This window comes from Uranotaenia lowii, chromosome 3 (assembly GCF_029784155.1).
Source record: "Uranotaenia lowii strain MFRU-FL chromosome 3, ASM2978415v1, whole genome shotgun sequence".
Taxonomy (NCBI): domain Eukaryota; kingdom Metazoa; phylum Arthropoda; class Insecta; order Diptera; family Culicidae; genus Uranotaenia; species Uranotaenia lowii.
Window position 1 is genome coordinate 268052548 of NC_073693.1, and position 15280 is coordinate 268067827.

General features: G+C 36.7%; 1 protein-coding gene across 3 annotated transcripts in view; it reads right to left on the reverse strand.

Moving 5' to 3' along the window:
- The window catches only part of LOC129757175 (katanin p60 ATPase-containing subunit A-like 1), a 63601-nt gene that overhangs the window by 36015 nt on the left and 12306 nt on the right, over positions 1–15280 (reverse strand). For 2 of the 3 annotated variants that reach the window (XM_055754308.1, XM_055754307.1), the window contains exon 1: positions 6148–6292. The exons of the other annotated variant lie outside the window; for it this stretch is intronic. In XM_055754308.1, coding sequence (XP_055610283.1) covers positions 6148–6287 — 140 coding nt within the window. In that variant the 5' untranslated portion in view covers positions 6288–6292. Of the gene's footprint in view, positions 1–6147; positions 6293–15280 lie in introns of those variants that run through there. 3 annotated transcript variants of the gene reach the window in all.

The window sequence follows — 15280 nt, forward strand, 5'->3', positions numbered from 1 at the left end:
TGTGAGTTTTTATGTGAATATTGGGTTTGATTATGATTTTTAGTAACATTCTTTGTTGTGGAAATTCCAATAAAGGACCGCTTTTTTAATGATTGTAGAAGATTTTTTTTTCAATGAAATCTGAAAAGATCAAAGTGTTCAAATATTTTTAATTTCATTTAATTTATTTCATGGATATTTATTTTATATCGACATAATGCGGGTTTTTTCATTCTAATTTTGATATATGAAGAACTTGATCTTTTTTCAAGATTTTTTTTTAAACATAAATAACTACCTGCTTCATGATTCACAAAGATTATTGTTATAAAATCGATTAGGATTTCATTTCTATGATAGTTTGTTAATTCTCGACTGAGGTGTTCAGTAAGCGCGATTTTTTATGTTTTTATTAAAGACTTTTAAAAACCTCCGTGTTTATGCGAGAAAAATTAAGTTTTTTAGTTTCATTAAAAATTTGATAATTGAATTCATTTATTGAAGCGCATTGTTCTGTTAAACTTGCATTGAAGAAATACTACAAAAGTGTTGAAGTAAAAAATCTTGAACGTTCTCGAAAAAAGTATATCAATTTTCGTGACGTCACAACGCATTCTTTACCCGGGTTACCCGATATTCATTCTGAGAACTGCATTGAATTCCTCTCAAAAAGTTAGAAGAATTTTTCGAACAATATGTTACGTTCATGAAATGAAAAACAGTAGAATTTTTGTGACTTACAACGCTTAAAAATACTCAGCAAACATTTAAGCAGGTATATCACAGGAACAGCAGAATAATTCAAACAAATAAACCAGATGAAATGATTATATTGAATTTGCCAGGACAGCAGTTAGCTGCAAAAGTGAAGTGGATAAAGAATATTAGAGTATAAGCATCTATCATGCCATTTTTATTGACAAAAATCATCTATGTATAAGCAAAAAATACATTTTATTCGATTTTATAGAAGAACATTTTAAAATTTGGTTTGGATCAAGTACCAATACAAATTTAATATTATTTTCATGAAGCAAAAAATCAATGCAGATTATATGAAGAAAGTTTGCCAAAATTTGCTAAAAGTTGTCCATATTATAGAGCAGACTACTCCCCATAAAACGTACTAAAAAATAAAAATAGAACTCAATAACACGTTTTTTATAACTTTATAAAACGGGTGATTTCGGTTCCGAGATTATGTGTTTTTGATTACATTAGAAAAAATTTAGTGAAACTTTCAACTTTTAATCATTTAGAGATAGGAAAAACATGGAAAATTTTTTTAAAATTCTTTTTATACAAACCTCATAACTATAAGATTTTCAATAACATGGAAATGATAAACACTGCTAATAATCCCATTCAAGTTAAAAAAAAAACTAATAATACTCACAAATCTCACATGGCCAAACACATTATCTAACGTTAACTAAGAAAAACCCCTTTTTTATGAGAAAAAGAAAAAAATTAACAGTGATTCCATGATCATTGATGACATTTTTTTATCTTTTTTAAATGTTTAGAACCTTTCAAAATTAATGTTTGTTCCTAGATAGAAATATAGTATGTTATTTCAACATGTTCGATATTTTGCAAAAATAATGATAAAGTCCTTTATATTCATACTAACTGACCCGGTGTGCGTTGCTACTCTTTCCAAAGAGAAATGATATTTTCAGATATTTTTCAAATTTTTATTGTTTTGTTGGCATAATTATAACATCATTCATAAGCAATCGCTAAAAATGAGACCTGCAGCTGGAGTTTCGAATTGCAACACAATGATAACTTAAAATTATAGGTATTCTGAATCTTGATCTATAAATTTGTGTTAAAGATCTGATTATTTTAATCCGCTCTAAAAAAGGAGGGTCTCAAATTAATTGTATGCGATGAATCTAACTTATAAAATACCTATGGTTGATTTCGCTTGATATGTTGTAGATTTATGCAAAAAAAAACTGATAAGAGAGCCCTCCTGTCCTTCCTTTCACCCCCTGCTGAATGGAGGTCGTGATCTTTAATAATCATACCCATTTTTTATCGTTCCCAAAAATCCTCTTATATCAAATAAACTTCCATTGGTTGATAAGTTTTTAAGCTTTACATCAAATTTTATATGGCGCCCCCTCCTTTTTTCCCCTCTCTACACTGTAAAGCATAAGGGTCTACAACAATCATAGAAATATATCTCGTAACCAAACACCATTCCAAGCCATATTTGTTTCCATTTGTTGGCTTCATTAGCATTAATTGAGAACTTATGCTAACAAAATTGTATTGGGCTCACCTCCCTCCTCCTATGTACCTACTCACAGAAAGAAGGATGGGGTGTCAGATAATCATAGAATCATTCCAAAATGATTTTCCATGTTAATTTTTGTCCTTTTCTCGGATTTTGTAAAAAAAAAGTTAAATGTAAGCTTTCCTCTTACCTTCCTATATTTTCAATTCTATCATCCTTCTGCAAGAAAGGAATTGTTTCACATAGAAAAATTTCTCGTATTGATATACCATCCCATACCAAACTTGGTTTTATTTGCGTAGTAAATTCTTGAGTTATGCATAAACTTGAAAGGAAGGACCATCCCTTCTTCCGTTCTCCTCATTGAATGGAGGGGAGAGTTTAATATTCATGAAGTATTTTTCGTACTCATATACTCTTTGATGCCAAATTTATCTTTCCGCTGAAAAACAGTGGGGTTTCAATTTATAATGGAAACATTTTTCGTATCTAAATACCTTCACATGTCAAAAATTGTTCAATTGGCTCAATCAGCTCTCCAGTTATGCTGAAAATTGTGAAGGAGAACTCTCCTCCCCTTTCCAACCACCTCTTTGAAGGAGTGAGGGATACCAAATATTCATAGAAGCATTTCTCGTACCCAAATATCGTTCCATGCCAAATTTGGTTCCAGTTGCTGTTGTAGTTCTTGAGTTATGCAGTAAAAATTGTATGAAACTCCTCCCTCCCTTCTTCCCTCTCCCCGCTGGAAGACGGAAGGGGTCTCAAACAATCATTAGAACATGTGACGTTCCCAAATACCCACCCATGCCAAATTTGGTTCCATTTGCTTAATTAGTTTCTGAGCTATGTAAAAAATTATAAAAGAGGCCCCTGCCCCCTTTACATCTCCCTACAGAAAAAAGGGAGGGGTCTCAAATAATCATAGAAATAGCTTTTGTATCCAAATACCTCCCCCTTCTACTGGAAATAGGGAAGGGTCTCAAATAATCATTGAAATATTTTACGTATCCAAATACCTTCCCATGCCAAATTTGGTTCCAATATCTTGATTAGTTTTTGAGATATATGAAAAATTGTAAGGTAGCCCCCCTCCCCCCTTCCAGTCAGCCCACTGAGAGGAGGGAGGGGTACCATATATTCATAAAAATATTCCTCTTTCCCAAATACCACCCCATGCCAAATTGGATACCATTGGCTTGATTAGTTTTCGAGTTATGCAAAGAATTGTCTTTTGTTTGGGAGGCCCCTCCCCCCCCCCCCCTTCATGAGAGAGGGAGGGGTCTCAAACCATAATAGGAACCTTCCCCTGCCTCCAATACCCCCACCTGCCAAGTTTCACGCAAATCGGTTCAGTAGTTTCCGAGTCTATAGGGAACAGACAGACAGACAGACAGAAATTCATTTTTATATATATAGATTTTCAAAGCACTCCCAACGTATTAATTGTTTTAGATTTCTCAAAAAAATCAGAAAACATGCCCACGACAGACCAATATGATATAGTATGATGGAATTAGTTGAAAACAATTAGCAGAATGACGTCACTTTCCTGAAATTGATAAAAAATTAGCCTAAAACTAATCTTAAGAAACTTTTTCAGGAAGAAACAAAAAAAATCTGCCTAAAAATAATTTTCTGGAACTGTAGCCACAAGTGTATACGATTACGAAGACAACATTATTATGCATATTTTTGAGAATGTGTTTATCGTTTTCCAAAAACAAAAATGTGTATAAAGGGATACACTTCATTCTACTGAAGATGATGTTTCTTTAATTTTGATTTTCGCTTAATGTTGAAATTTTCCGACACATATTATGTATAAGTTATGAAACAATTTCTTCTATCAATGTTCTGCCGTTCCAAGTAAAATTGTACCATTTAAAAAAAACTTTTTAAGTAAGTAAGTAGTAAAAAAAAACGTGCAAACGAGAAAAACGCGATTGAAATTTCAGCTACACTTCCAATTTTTCTCTCAAACTAAAAACTTACCTACAGTGTTTTCTAAGTGAACAATTCAAGTTCAAGTTAAACATTTTTCAATATATTCTGCCCAAAAAATACCTTTCCTACATAAAACGAAAAATAAGAGCGAAAAATGCTTCGAGTGACACTTTTGCGTCACACGGCTAATCTTTTTGTATCATTTTAAGAGCTCGTAAAGTTTCTATTTTTACAAAAAAAAATCCAGTTAATCCGTAATTTGAGAAATGTGTTTCTCTTTATTTGTAAAAAATGATTAGTTGAGTATCGATCCTGTAAGTAGTGAATATCGAAAATTGTTGGTGAAAATTTCTCAAAGTAAATCATTCAAAGCTCCTCGCTGCCCCCACACTGTCTTTTAGTGTTTATTTCGGTGAATAACATAACATTCAACAGTTTAAACTCCTCTCAAAAAGTGCTTTTTTATAAAATTTGCATTTTTCATAGAATATTCTCTAGTGTGACATTCTTGTGAGGAAAAACCATCATAGAGACAACCATCTTGATGAAAATTCCGTATAAGTTCAGAACAAAGTATACTCGTTTGTGGTTTTATTCAAAAGTTAACACTAAAAGAAATCGCTTCCAGTAAAAAAACAAAGTGGAAAAGACCCAAAAGTTACATGAGATAGTTTTGATTGGAACGGCATTGTAGGTACCGTAAAACGGGGTAACTTTGATCACCGGGGTACATTTGACCAACAATAAACTTTTCTACATTATCATCAATAACTCAGTCTATAGATTGAATTTTTGAAAACTGTATTCTACGTTTGAATGCCTATTAATTGAGTATCAGATAGGCCAAATTTGGTTTGTATTTCAATTTTTTTTGCTGTAAGTAAAAAATCTGATTTCAAAATATAAAAATATCTGTTTTTTCAAAGCTCACAAACAAACAGCTCTCCTGATTATACCAAAAAGCATTTAGAAGCAAACGGGTTGTTCAATGTGAAAGAATAACTATTTGTCTTTGTATATGATCAGTTATAAAGCAATTTTCATCGTCAATTAATGATAAATTTTTGATATTTAAAAAGTAAGGACATTTTCCAAGAGTAAGCCCGTATTGGACAAATGGATAGGAACCCTATCAAATTGTTAACTTTGAAGAAAAAATGAAGATGGAAATAGTGGGAGGGTCTAAGGCAGGCATGTTAAACTGGGGGTTCGCGGGCCGCATGCGGCCCGCGTAGCCCCGTCTTAAATTGTCTCAAAAAAAATACCACTGATTTCTATATAAAATATTACTGCAAAAAAACTAAAGCTGAATGTACCGATTTAACTAATTCTGGGTGCGGCCCGCTACGTCATAGAAAATATCTAATGCGGCCCACACACCTAAACGAGTTTGACATGCCTGGTCTAGAGGAATGTACCCTAAATGTAGACAGCATCATAGTTCTTTTTTCGATAAAAAACATTTTAAAAATTAAACGTTAAAATTCAAGGTTAAATTGATAAACTAGCATTTGTAAATATTCTGAAGGTGTTTTGTATTCTTTACGATCAAGAAAACTCGATAAAACCTTCAGAATAGAGACTGATCAATGTCACCCCAAAGCAGCAAATTCTGAACAGAGACGAATACGATTTTTATATCAAATTTAAAGTAGTCTAATAAATTTCTGCATCCATGTTTTACGTTCATAGGGGTCCAGTACTGGTTTTAAAAATATAAAACATGCCACATTCCCCTTAACAGAAAAAATAATCGAAAAATATTGAAAAAAAAGTGATCAATCTTATCCCGGATTACGGTTATTGCTATTGACATACTTTCTTAAATCTTACATAAAATCGAATTGAAAAAAAATGTAGGGAAGAATATTACTATTTCAATCAACATGTGAACATTGGTTCCCTCCAGAGGAAATCCTATTTTTTCTGGATTGAAACAGTAACCCAGCTCCCATCTCACAACAATCGCTTACCACTCATGCAAATTCCAGAGCGAATGGTACGGCGTGTGCCGTATGGATTCGATGCTGTGAATCGGCACCGCCACCTCGTACTCCACGTGAACATCCTGACGTTCCAGGGCCGGATGCGAGTTCGAAACATTCCGGGACATTTTGTACGATCCGTCCGGTAATCCACGTCCCCCCACACTATTTCCCCCACCGCCACCACCACCGGAACTGGTGTAGTGTTCTATTAAATTGCTATTTCCGGCACCTGATCCACCACCGATTCCGGTCGGTTCGTACTGATGCTGCTGATTGTAATAGCCGTAGCTGTTCATCTCTCTGCCACGAGAAGCGTATTGCAGCATCAAACCTTCTATTGCCCCACACTTCAACTACCTACAATAGATTGGTTGCTTCCTTCATCCAAAATTAAACTTCATTTGATTTCGGTTTCATTCGATTTGAAGCCGATTCACTTTTGTGTGCAACACTTTCACTACAATCTCAGGGAATGGGAAATTCAATCAACTCTAACTGCCCATTTAGGGCCCCCTGGAGGTAGACCGAACGACTTCCCGATGATATCCACGGGATCAAAGGCACAACTATCGAGGACCGCGAGCAAACTTAAACTGACCACATTGTGTGTGGGAAAACCGATGGCACCGGCTAGTGAGAAATGTCCCAGCACCAAGTACTACTCTAGCTGAAGCACCTTGCATTCGCCTACATGTATACTATCGGTGGAATCGAGCGCCTACATATATGTACAGGAAATTGCGCCGGGGTACGGTTTGGGGGGCAAGTGGCGACTTTTTTCGTATTGCTTTTATCGTTCGCTGTAACCAACACCGTCAGCACCAAGTTTCAAGCCGCGAGGTGGTCGATTTTTGTTTCTATTTTTTGTTTGTCCCTTGGTCCAGTTGGGGTGGAAAAACTTTTTCACTCCCCAACACCTCCCGAAACACTTTTCGGGCGACGACGGTGGCCGGCCGATAGTTTTTGGTGGGTTGGTGGACGCTCAAGGGACACAGTAAAAATAAAGGAGTTATCATCATATGTATTTCTTCACATGAACACGAACGAAACAAAGTTAACTTTGTTTTTGTGTTCAAGTTGAAAACTTATCCAATATGCAACGCGAGAAACGAGAAAAACCTTAAAATCCAACATGGTCAGGAGGAATTGCATCCATTTCAGTGGATGACATACAGCATGGGGCGTCCAAATTGGTTCATAGAATTGATACAAACATGGATGCTGATGGAGTTCTACAGTTGGTAAGCCACACACTTGCACACTTTTGGGGTATCAGTATTGCCGTAAAATCCACCTAAAGCATCTGACCTTCATCTTACCCAAAACTGCAATGAATACTTCCTTCTGCAATTGTAATAAGTCATACTCGTGCTAATGGGTTCCATGGCTATACTCAACGAAGCCATAACCAGCTTACGAAACAACGCTACTCGAATTCTCTTCAAAAATGGAGTTATGCTATCCACGAGCTCAACTTTTCCGCGACGCCTATGATGAAGATCTCCAGATGAACATGACGCACGGCACTAGGCAGATTGCCTCTGCACACTGGTGAGTACCTGTAAGTTTCATAGCTTATACAAGGTCATCTGCATCGACATCAGATTAGCTTACTACATTAGATTACCTGCTACATTGGATAGCCAAAGATGTTCTACATGAGCCAGCCGCAGAAAAACGGTCGTATTTAGCCATTGTAACACTTAGTAGCGCGTTTGAGCTATTGCTCAGTTTGCGGTTAGTAGTTCAGGTTGGTGATCAGCATCATATCGGTTTTGTGGTAAGTCAGACGCAGGCGCAGGTTCTTACAGCGAATAGAACTTTCCACTGCCTCGATCAATGACGCATAACTAAACAATGTAGAGAAACACTTCGCGTGGAGCAGTGTTCCGAAAATCACTCATTTTCAATGAATGTTCTTGAATGCACTTCGCAACTGAACGTATAGCGATCGGGTTTTGTTATTGATTGCTACTGGACTTATCCGATCATCGATCGTTCTATTCATCGCTAAAATACAGATCGCCTCGCACGATGCTAGCTGTCAAAACAGTGCAGCACTATCATCAATTTGGAATCTCACCATTGAGCGATGCATACGGCGAATCATGTTGGGCTAGGATCAGGAGTGAATGGTTCAGGCAGTGAGCGAGTGATACATGTAACCGATCATTAGCAAATGTTGTTTGATTTTAAACATAGCCAATTAATAAATTTATTCGATTTTACAGATTTTTTTACTACAGTAAGAATAAAATCAAACTGTAGTTGTGTTTGTGATGGAAAGATGGTCACTTCCGCCGTCTTTTCAATTTCTAATCATGCCAGGCGGATACTGAGTGAGCGACATTCAGATTGGATCATTTGGTATCTCTCTCATCTCCGATATGCGATGTTTGCTAAACCGATGATTCTGAATGATGCGACTCGGTTTGCATAGCTGATAGGAGCGCTGATAGAGATTGCATACCAGCCAGGCGAAACAGTTGCGAGAGGCGCTATCCCATTATACAATCAGAATGTATCCAACAGGAAACGCATCCTGAGTGTTTATTTTGATTGATTTTCGGAACATTGGCGTGGAGGATAACTTCGTCTACAAATGCTACCTGTTTGCCTGTGATTGGGAGACTTACCCTCAAAAGCTCGTCGTACATGATGTACCACATGATCATGCCAAATATTACTATTATTTATTGGACATCAACAGATCACATATTGATCCATATGAAAAAAAAAAAAATAAAATTAAAGACACTACAAATACAATGGTCTACACAAAACTTAAAGCTTTAAGGATTTCTCTTCAGAATGCATCTCTCGAAACGTCAAATTCAAAATGTTCGGAGTAGCGGTTGAATGTCTTGATTACACCAATAAGTGCTGTGTTAGCCCCATAATTATTCAACCGAAGAGGGACGTAGAGCTGGAAATCTCGATTTCTCAAACCACGTGGTCGTACGTTGAGTTGAAGACCTTCCAACAGTGCGGAACAATCAGTTCTAGATGAAAGCAAATCAGCTACGATAGAGTCTCGTTCGGGCGGTCCTGCGGGCTTGCAGCATGTCGATGTCGATTAAGCGACAGCAGCTCTCGTAGGTGGGTAGTCGGAACGGGTCTTGCCAGCTCAGGTGTCGAAGGGCAAATCTCATAAAGCGCCGTTGGATAGCCTCAATACGCTCGGACCCGTTTGGGTAATAAGGCCACAAGATAGCAGGCGTATTCAAGGATCGAACGAACCAAACTACAATAGAGACTCTTTAAACAGAAAATATGTTTGAAGTCTTTCGTCATGCGGAACAGTGTATACCTAGGCTTCTAGAAGCTTTATCGACGATGTAATTGGTGTGAATCTTGAAATCCATCCGTTTGTCAAGAATGAGCCAAGATCTTTCACGTGCTCAACTCGAGCAATAGCCTTGTCGCCGAGAAAATACACTGCTTTTGATGGAAGCCGCATACATGAATTCAGCTACAGTACTGTACTGTAGCTGAATTAAAAGGAATCATGGTTGGAGAAGAATTCTGCCGTCCGTACAATAAGTTTCCGACCTACCAGCCATCCAGCTCGGGAGCTTTCTTCGGTTGGAGTGTCTTCACGATGTGGTAAAGTTTGAAAATTAGTTCACCGGTCTCCTCTCCTCGTGGCTCGTATCCAAGTCAAACAAGATAATTGGCCAGCTGTCAACACTGTGCTATGGAAACAAATCATTGATTTTTTTTTGCAGCTTCATTGGGCTTTTTCATGCGTTACTACTAGTCTCCTTTTCTCTGCGGAGGGATCATGCACTTGTGAATAATGGCATGAGTGGATCCTGCATGCGTTGCATAGGCACAATTTTTCCGTTCGTTTGGGTAATGTGCTTTTCCTATCCTGCTATCCTTTTTTTGATCTACGCCTATCGTTTGCATCATCGGTATACTTAGATTAACACGAATGCATTGTAGAGAGCTGTTCATTAATAAAATGAAGAGAAGGTGTCCCAAGTGAATACCTTGAGGCACGCTCGAAGGCACTTTTATGGTCCAGAACTAATTGAATTTCAAAATTATCCCATTTTCACCAAAATGTGTCTGTGTTATCAAAAAAACCCGAAGCATATTCGTTCAGAATAATCTTCGACACATATTTCCAGTTCCATATTGAAACTTACTTGAGAGCAGCTCAAATTTGATAATCTTTAAGCTAGAAAAAGTTCAGTTACTTGGACTCTCGCTTATCCAGGTTTATATAAGATAGAATTATTGTAAAATTAATTTTTCGGTCAATTCTTAAAGTATAATAGCACCCCTCTAAAATTTCAGCAAAATTTTTCCTATCCACTTTGTATAAGTATTTACTTGCGAAAGCATCTGAATGGTTGGGAATGATACAAACGAGGAAAGAGACATAAGGTAATACAATTTGCTCCAAGTTATTCGATCTGATCGTTGATTAAGAATAATCTGTGATAGCTATTTTACCCTCCACGGATAATACATATTCTTAAGTGAATCCAAGTGGTGGCATCAACCGGCTTACTGGGGGACCTCAGATATTGCTGCCTGCAAAATGCATTAAAGCCAACTCGGCGAACTCATCGGGCGAGAAACAATGCCGACAGAGAAACGAGAGATACTGCCTATCGAGCAGCCAGATTAGCACTACAGCGAGCTATAAGAACGAGCTGCTACAGAGCACTGTGCCAGAGCATAAATGAAAAACCCATGGGTCAAGCCTTTAGAGTTACACTAGCGAAACTTGGTGGCCCCTAGGTAAGGAGATAGTTGCGCAGCATGGCCCGACGCAGTGGTCAATAGCCTCATATGACCCAGATTCCATAGCATCGAACCAGTAACTAACGAGAAACTTGTTGCCATCGCAAAGAAATTTGAGGTGTAGAAGGCCCCAGGACCGGACGAAAACACAAATTTAGCGATAAAAGTGGCGGTACAGACCATTCCAGATACTTTCAGAGTGGTGTTACAAAAATGTCTAGAAAAGGGATCTTTCCCCAACCTGTGGAAAATTTCGAAGCTGGTGTTTCTACCGAAATCGGGAAAACTCCCAAGGCATCGTACAGACCTATTTGTCTGTTAGATACCCAAGGCAAACAACTAAATAAGATCATCTTCGACAGACTAATTTTCGGCACAGCGGATGAAAGTGGACTGTCGAATAGACAGTTCGGTTTTCGAAAAGGGAGATCCACAGTGAACGCCATCCGGATGGTGACAGAGTACGCGAAACGCGCATATATATCTATTATATAAAATTCTCTTGTAACGGTGTTTGTAGTACTACTCCTCCGAAATTACCCAAACGATTCAAATGAAATTATTTTTAGAATATTCTGTAGGCATGCGAATCGGTTTATATCGAATAAAAATAACATAAAGTCACATCAATTGTCCGTAATAATTAAATTTGTAGTTTTTTGAATGAAATAAAAGTCATGGCTTCCATTTTTTTGAGATTTTTTTTCCTTTGGGCGGTTTGTTTTTCGTCTCCAAGGTCGAGGCGTCGCGAGCAGACGTCGTTAGAAGATAGTAACCATGGCATAGCATACTAATCAGTGAGAATATTTTGGCGCGTATTTCTCAACCAAGCATATTTTCAATGCAAGTGGTGGCGATATGAAGCCTTGATGTGATTTTTTTGTTCTTGATTCCTACAGCACATGGTTATGAATGACGCCTAGATGTGACTCAGGTTGACATTTTGCTGATCGAATAAAACATATACCTAATATTTGTTTTGCCAAAATCTGAAATTGAAAAGTCGGGCATCCATTTTTAGAGATTTTCTTTTCTTCGAGGGGTTTGTTTTTCGTCTGCATGGGCGAGGCGTCGCTAGCAAACGTCGTTGCAAGATAATAGTAACCAAAGCATACTGTTCATTGATCGCTGGAAAAATTTAAAAATTAGGCGCCTATTTCTCAACCAAGTACCTATATTTCTTTTGCACGTGGGGGCGATATGCAACCTAGATGTGTTTTTTTTCTTGCTTATTTTATTTGTACACAGCACATGATAATAAATGACGCCTAGATGTGACACGGATTGATATTTTATCGATCGAATCTAAACCATATAAACGATTTCAAAACCATTTTTAATTCGTGTTAATTTAGGTAGTAAATTGTTGCCAAAAAATATGGACTTGGTAAAGATAAATATGAAATAATGTTATGACACTTTGAGGACGTTTGAAAATAAGAAATTGGGAGGCTTTACATTCAATTTCGTATAATCCAATACGCCCAGAATGCTAGACACATTAACTGAACAAGAGTCTATTCTCTTCTAATTTGTTTAATTATAGAGGATTTTAACCAACTTGACCATTCGTCCTCTCAACAAGAGTCTGTTCTTTGAAATAGATTAGATAGAATTGAAGTTTTAAAAGGCCGAATGAACTATTTGATTTTTAGCAATCGTAAATTGAAGTTATCAATAAAATAATCTACTTTTTAATAACAAAAAGTGAGGATATGCATTTTCCGGAAGAATTTCTAACTATCAACTATCAAACTAATTAAGCAAATTATCAACTTTTACAAAAAATGTATACATTATTTCTTCATTTAAAAATTATAGGGCCCAAAAAATATTTTGATTAAATAAACTTAGCTTTATTTTAAAATCATTCACCAAAACTGTGTACACGTTTACTGTTTGTTTACACACAATTCAAGTACAAACTTAACATGAAAAGTGTGTTTTTGTTTTACATATTTTGGCTATATAGAAAAGACTTTTGATTCACTTTTTTGTTGAAAAGTTTTTTTGTGATTTATATTCCAGGGGCAGCAGATTTTTATGATGAACTTTTAATATGATCTGATAGTGTTAAAAATAATATTAATTCCTGTAATTTCTTAGGTGGAATAAGTGAAAACGCGCAATTTAGCTATGAAACATCTACAATTTAAGAATTTTATCTTCAAAATGGCCAGAAAGGATATCCCGAGTGTTCAATCTGAAGCGGATATTCAAAATTATTATAAAGGTCTTTGTAAATCAAGGTCTTTTGGTTGAACAGCATTCAGTGAAATTGAAGTACCAAGCATTAATTTATTCCGGAGAAAAACTTAGGATATAGCAATGAAAGTTGATAAAACAGACAAACAAGAACAAGTATTAAATTAATTTTAAAGTCTTTTCACTGACGCATCTAAAAAGACCTATGTGTTTCCACTTGCCCAAATAAATGGGACAAATATATACTTCGATATTTCTTTTTGTCAACATAACTAATATTTTTTTGTAAATATTACTTTTTCCAGCGCATATGAAAGTTGACCCGTTGAGTTTAAACTCTTTGGTTTAATTTTGATAGAATTGAGCGGGACGATTCGAGTAAAGGGAAAGAAGGGAAATGTAAAGAAAACTAGGAAAAATAGAAAATGGACGCCAAATTGAACATGGTAAGACGAAGTTTACCGGGTCTGCTAGTATATATATATATATATATATATATATATATATATATATATATATATATATATATATATATATATATATATATATATATATATATATATATATATATATATATATATATATATATATATATATATATATATATATATATATATATATATATATATATATATATATATATATATATATATATATATATATATATATATATATATATATATATAAATAAAAAAGAGGATAGGTGTTTGTCATTACGTTATTGTGACGATCGACTTTAACAATGCCTTCAACAACGCTAGCTGGAAAGCTATTGCCAAAGTGCTTCACAGGATGCGTTTTCCTAATACCCTCTGCAGGATTATATGAAGCTTTTTTCTAAAATCGCGTCTTGACCTACGAAACCGAATCTGGGTTACAATCTACTGCCATAACAACGGGTGTTCCACAGGGTTCCATACTTGGACCTGTGTTGTAGTATGCGTATGCCAGGTATAATGAGATGTTAACGCTGAAACTACCAGCAGGCGCGCAGATAGTTGGATTTGCAGACGATATCGTGCTTATCATCACCGACGCAACAATCTAGGAGGTAGAAGGCCTTGCAACGGTGTCTGTAGAAAGGGTTGGCATCTGGATGGAAGGAGTCAAGCTTCAGATAGCCCACCATAAAACCGAAGTATTACTCATGACCCACAAAAAATGTGTGCCGCATATAGAGGTTACTGTGGAAGGACACACCACATCTTCGCAGCAGCCGCTGAAATACCAAGAAGTAACGTTCAAAAATCTTTTATGTTTTGGTGCGCATGGCAAATACGATTGTGATAGTGCATTGAAAGTTATCGACTCATTAGCGTGGATTAAATGCCGAATTGCCATGTTCCAAAGCATAGTAAGAGACGTCACCTTGCGAGCGTTTCACAATCGAATCTACAAACCTAAAGAGCGGCCTGGAGCTCTGCCTTAGAGGTAGAGGGCAACAGATCTAAATTACGGAGTACACATCGACCGAAAACCAGGCAAGTTTGCATACAGGATCATCTCAACAGATGCAGTTTTTGTCATTACAGGCATGTTTCTCGACATCACTCTGGCAGAGGATAAAAAGTGTTACGTAGCTAGAGAAGTTAGAAGAGTGCGTAAAACTCAACGAGCAGCGTCAATGCTCATGTGACAGGAGCCATAGGACACATCGAACAACGCAAGATAGACGCATAGGCTAATCCATCGGTTTTTAGATTGGGTAATTCAGAAGTATGGAGAGGTCAACTTTCATCTGACGCAGTTCCTTTTGGGCCATGAGTGCTTTGGGCAACACCTTCATCGGATTAAGCTCATAAGCTCGCCATAATGCTCAGAATGCGTAGATATGGAGGAATCCGCACAACATGCAATCTTTGTCTGTCCCAGGCCCCAAGTCGAGGCGTAGGAAACTTCTAACCTTGAAAGCTGAGAACGTTGTGAATGAATTTTCTCGCGAAGAACTTTCATGGCGATTTATAATCGACGAAATTTTGCAGATCATGTGCGATCTATTACGGATCAGGAGAGAGGATGAACAAAGAGAAAAGGCTTGTCTTATGTACTCAGCTACGATCTTCACTACAGCAAGAGGAATTTGAGAAAGAATAAGTAAAAAGAGTGGATGTACATATAAGTGCAAGAGCACAAAGTACCCCTTGAGGTAGTATTA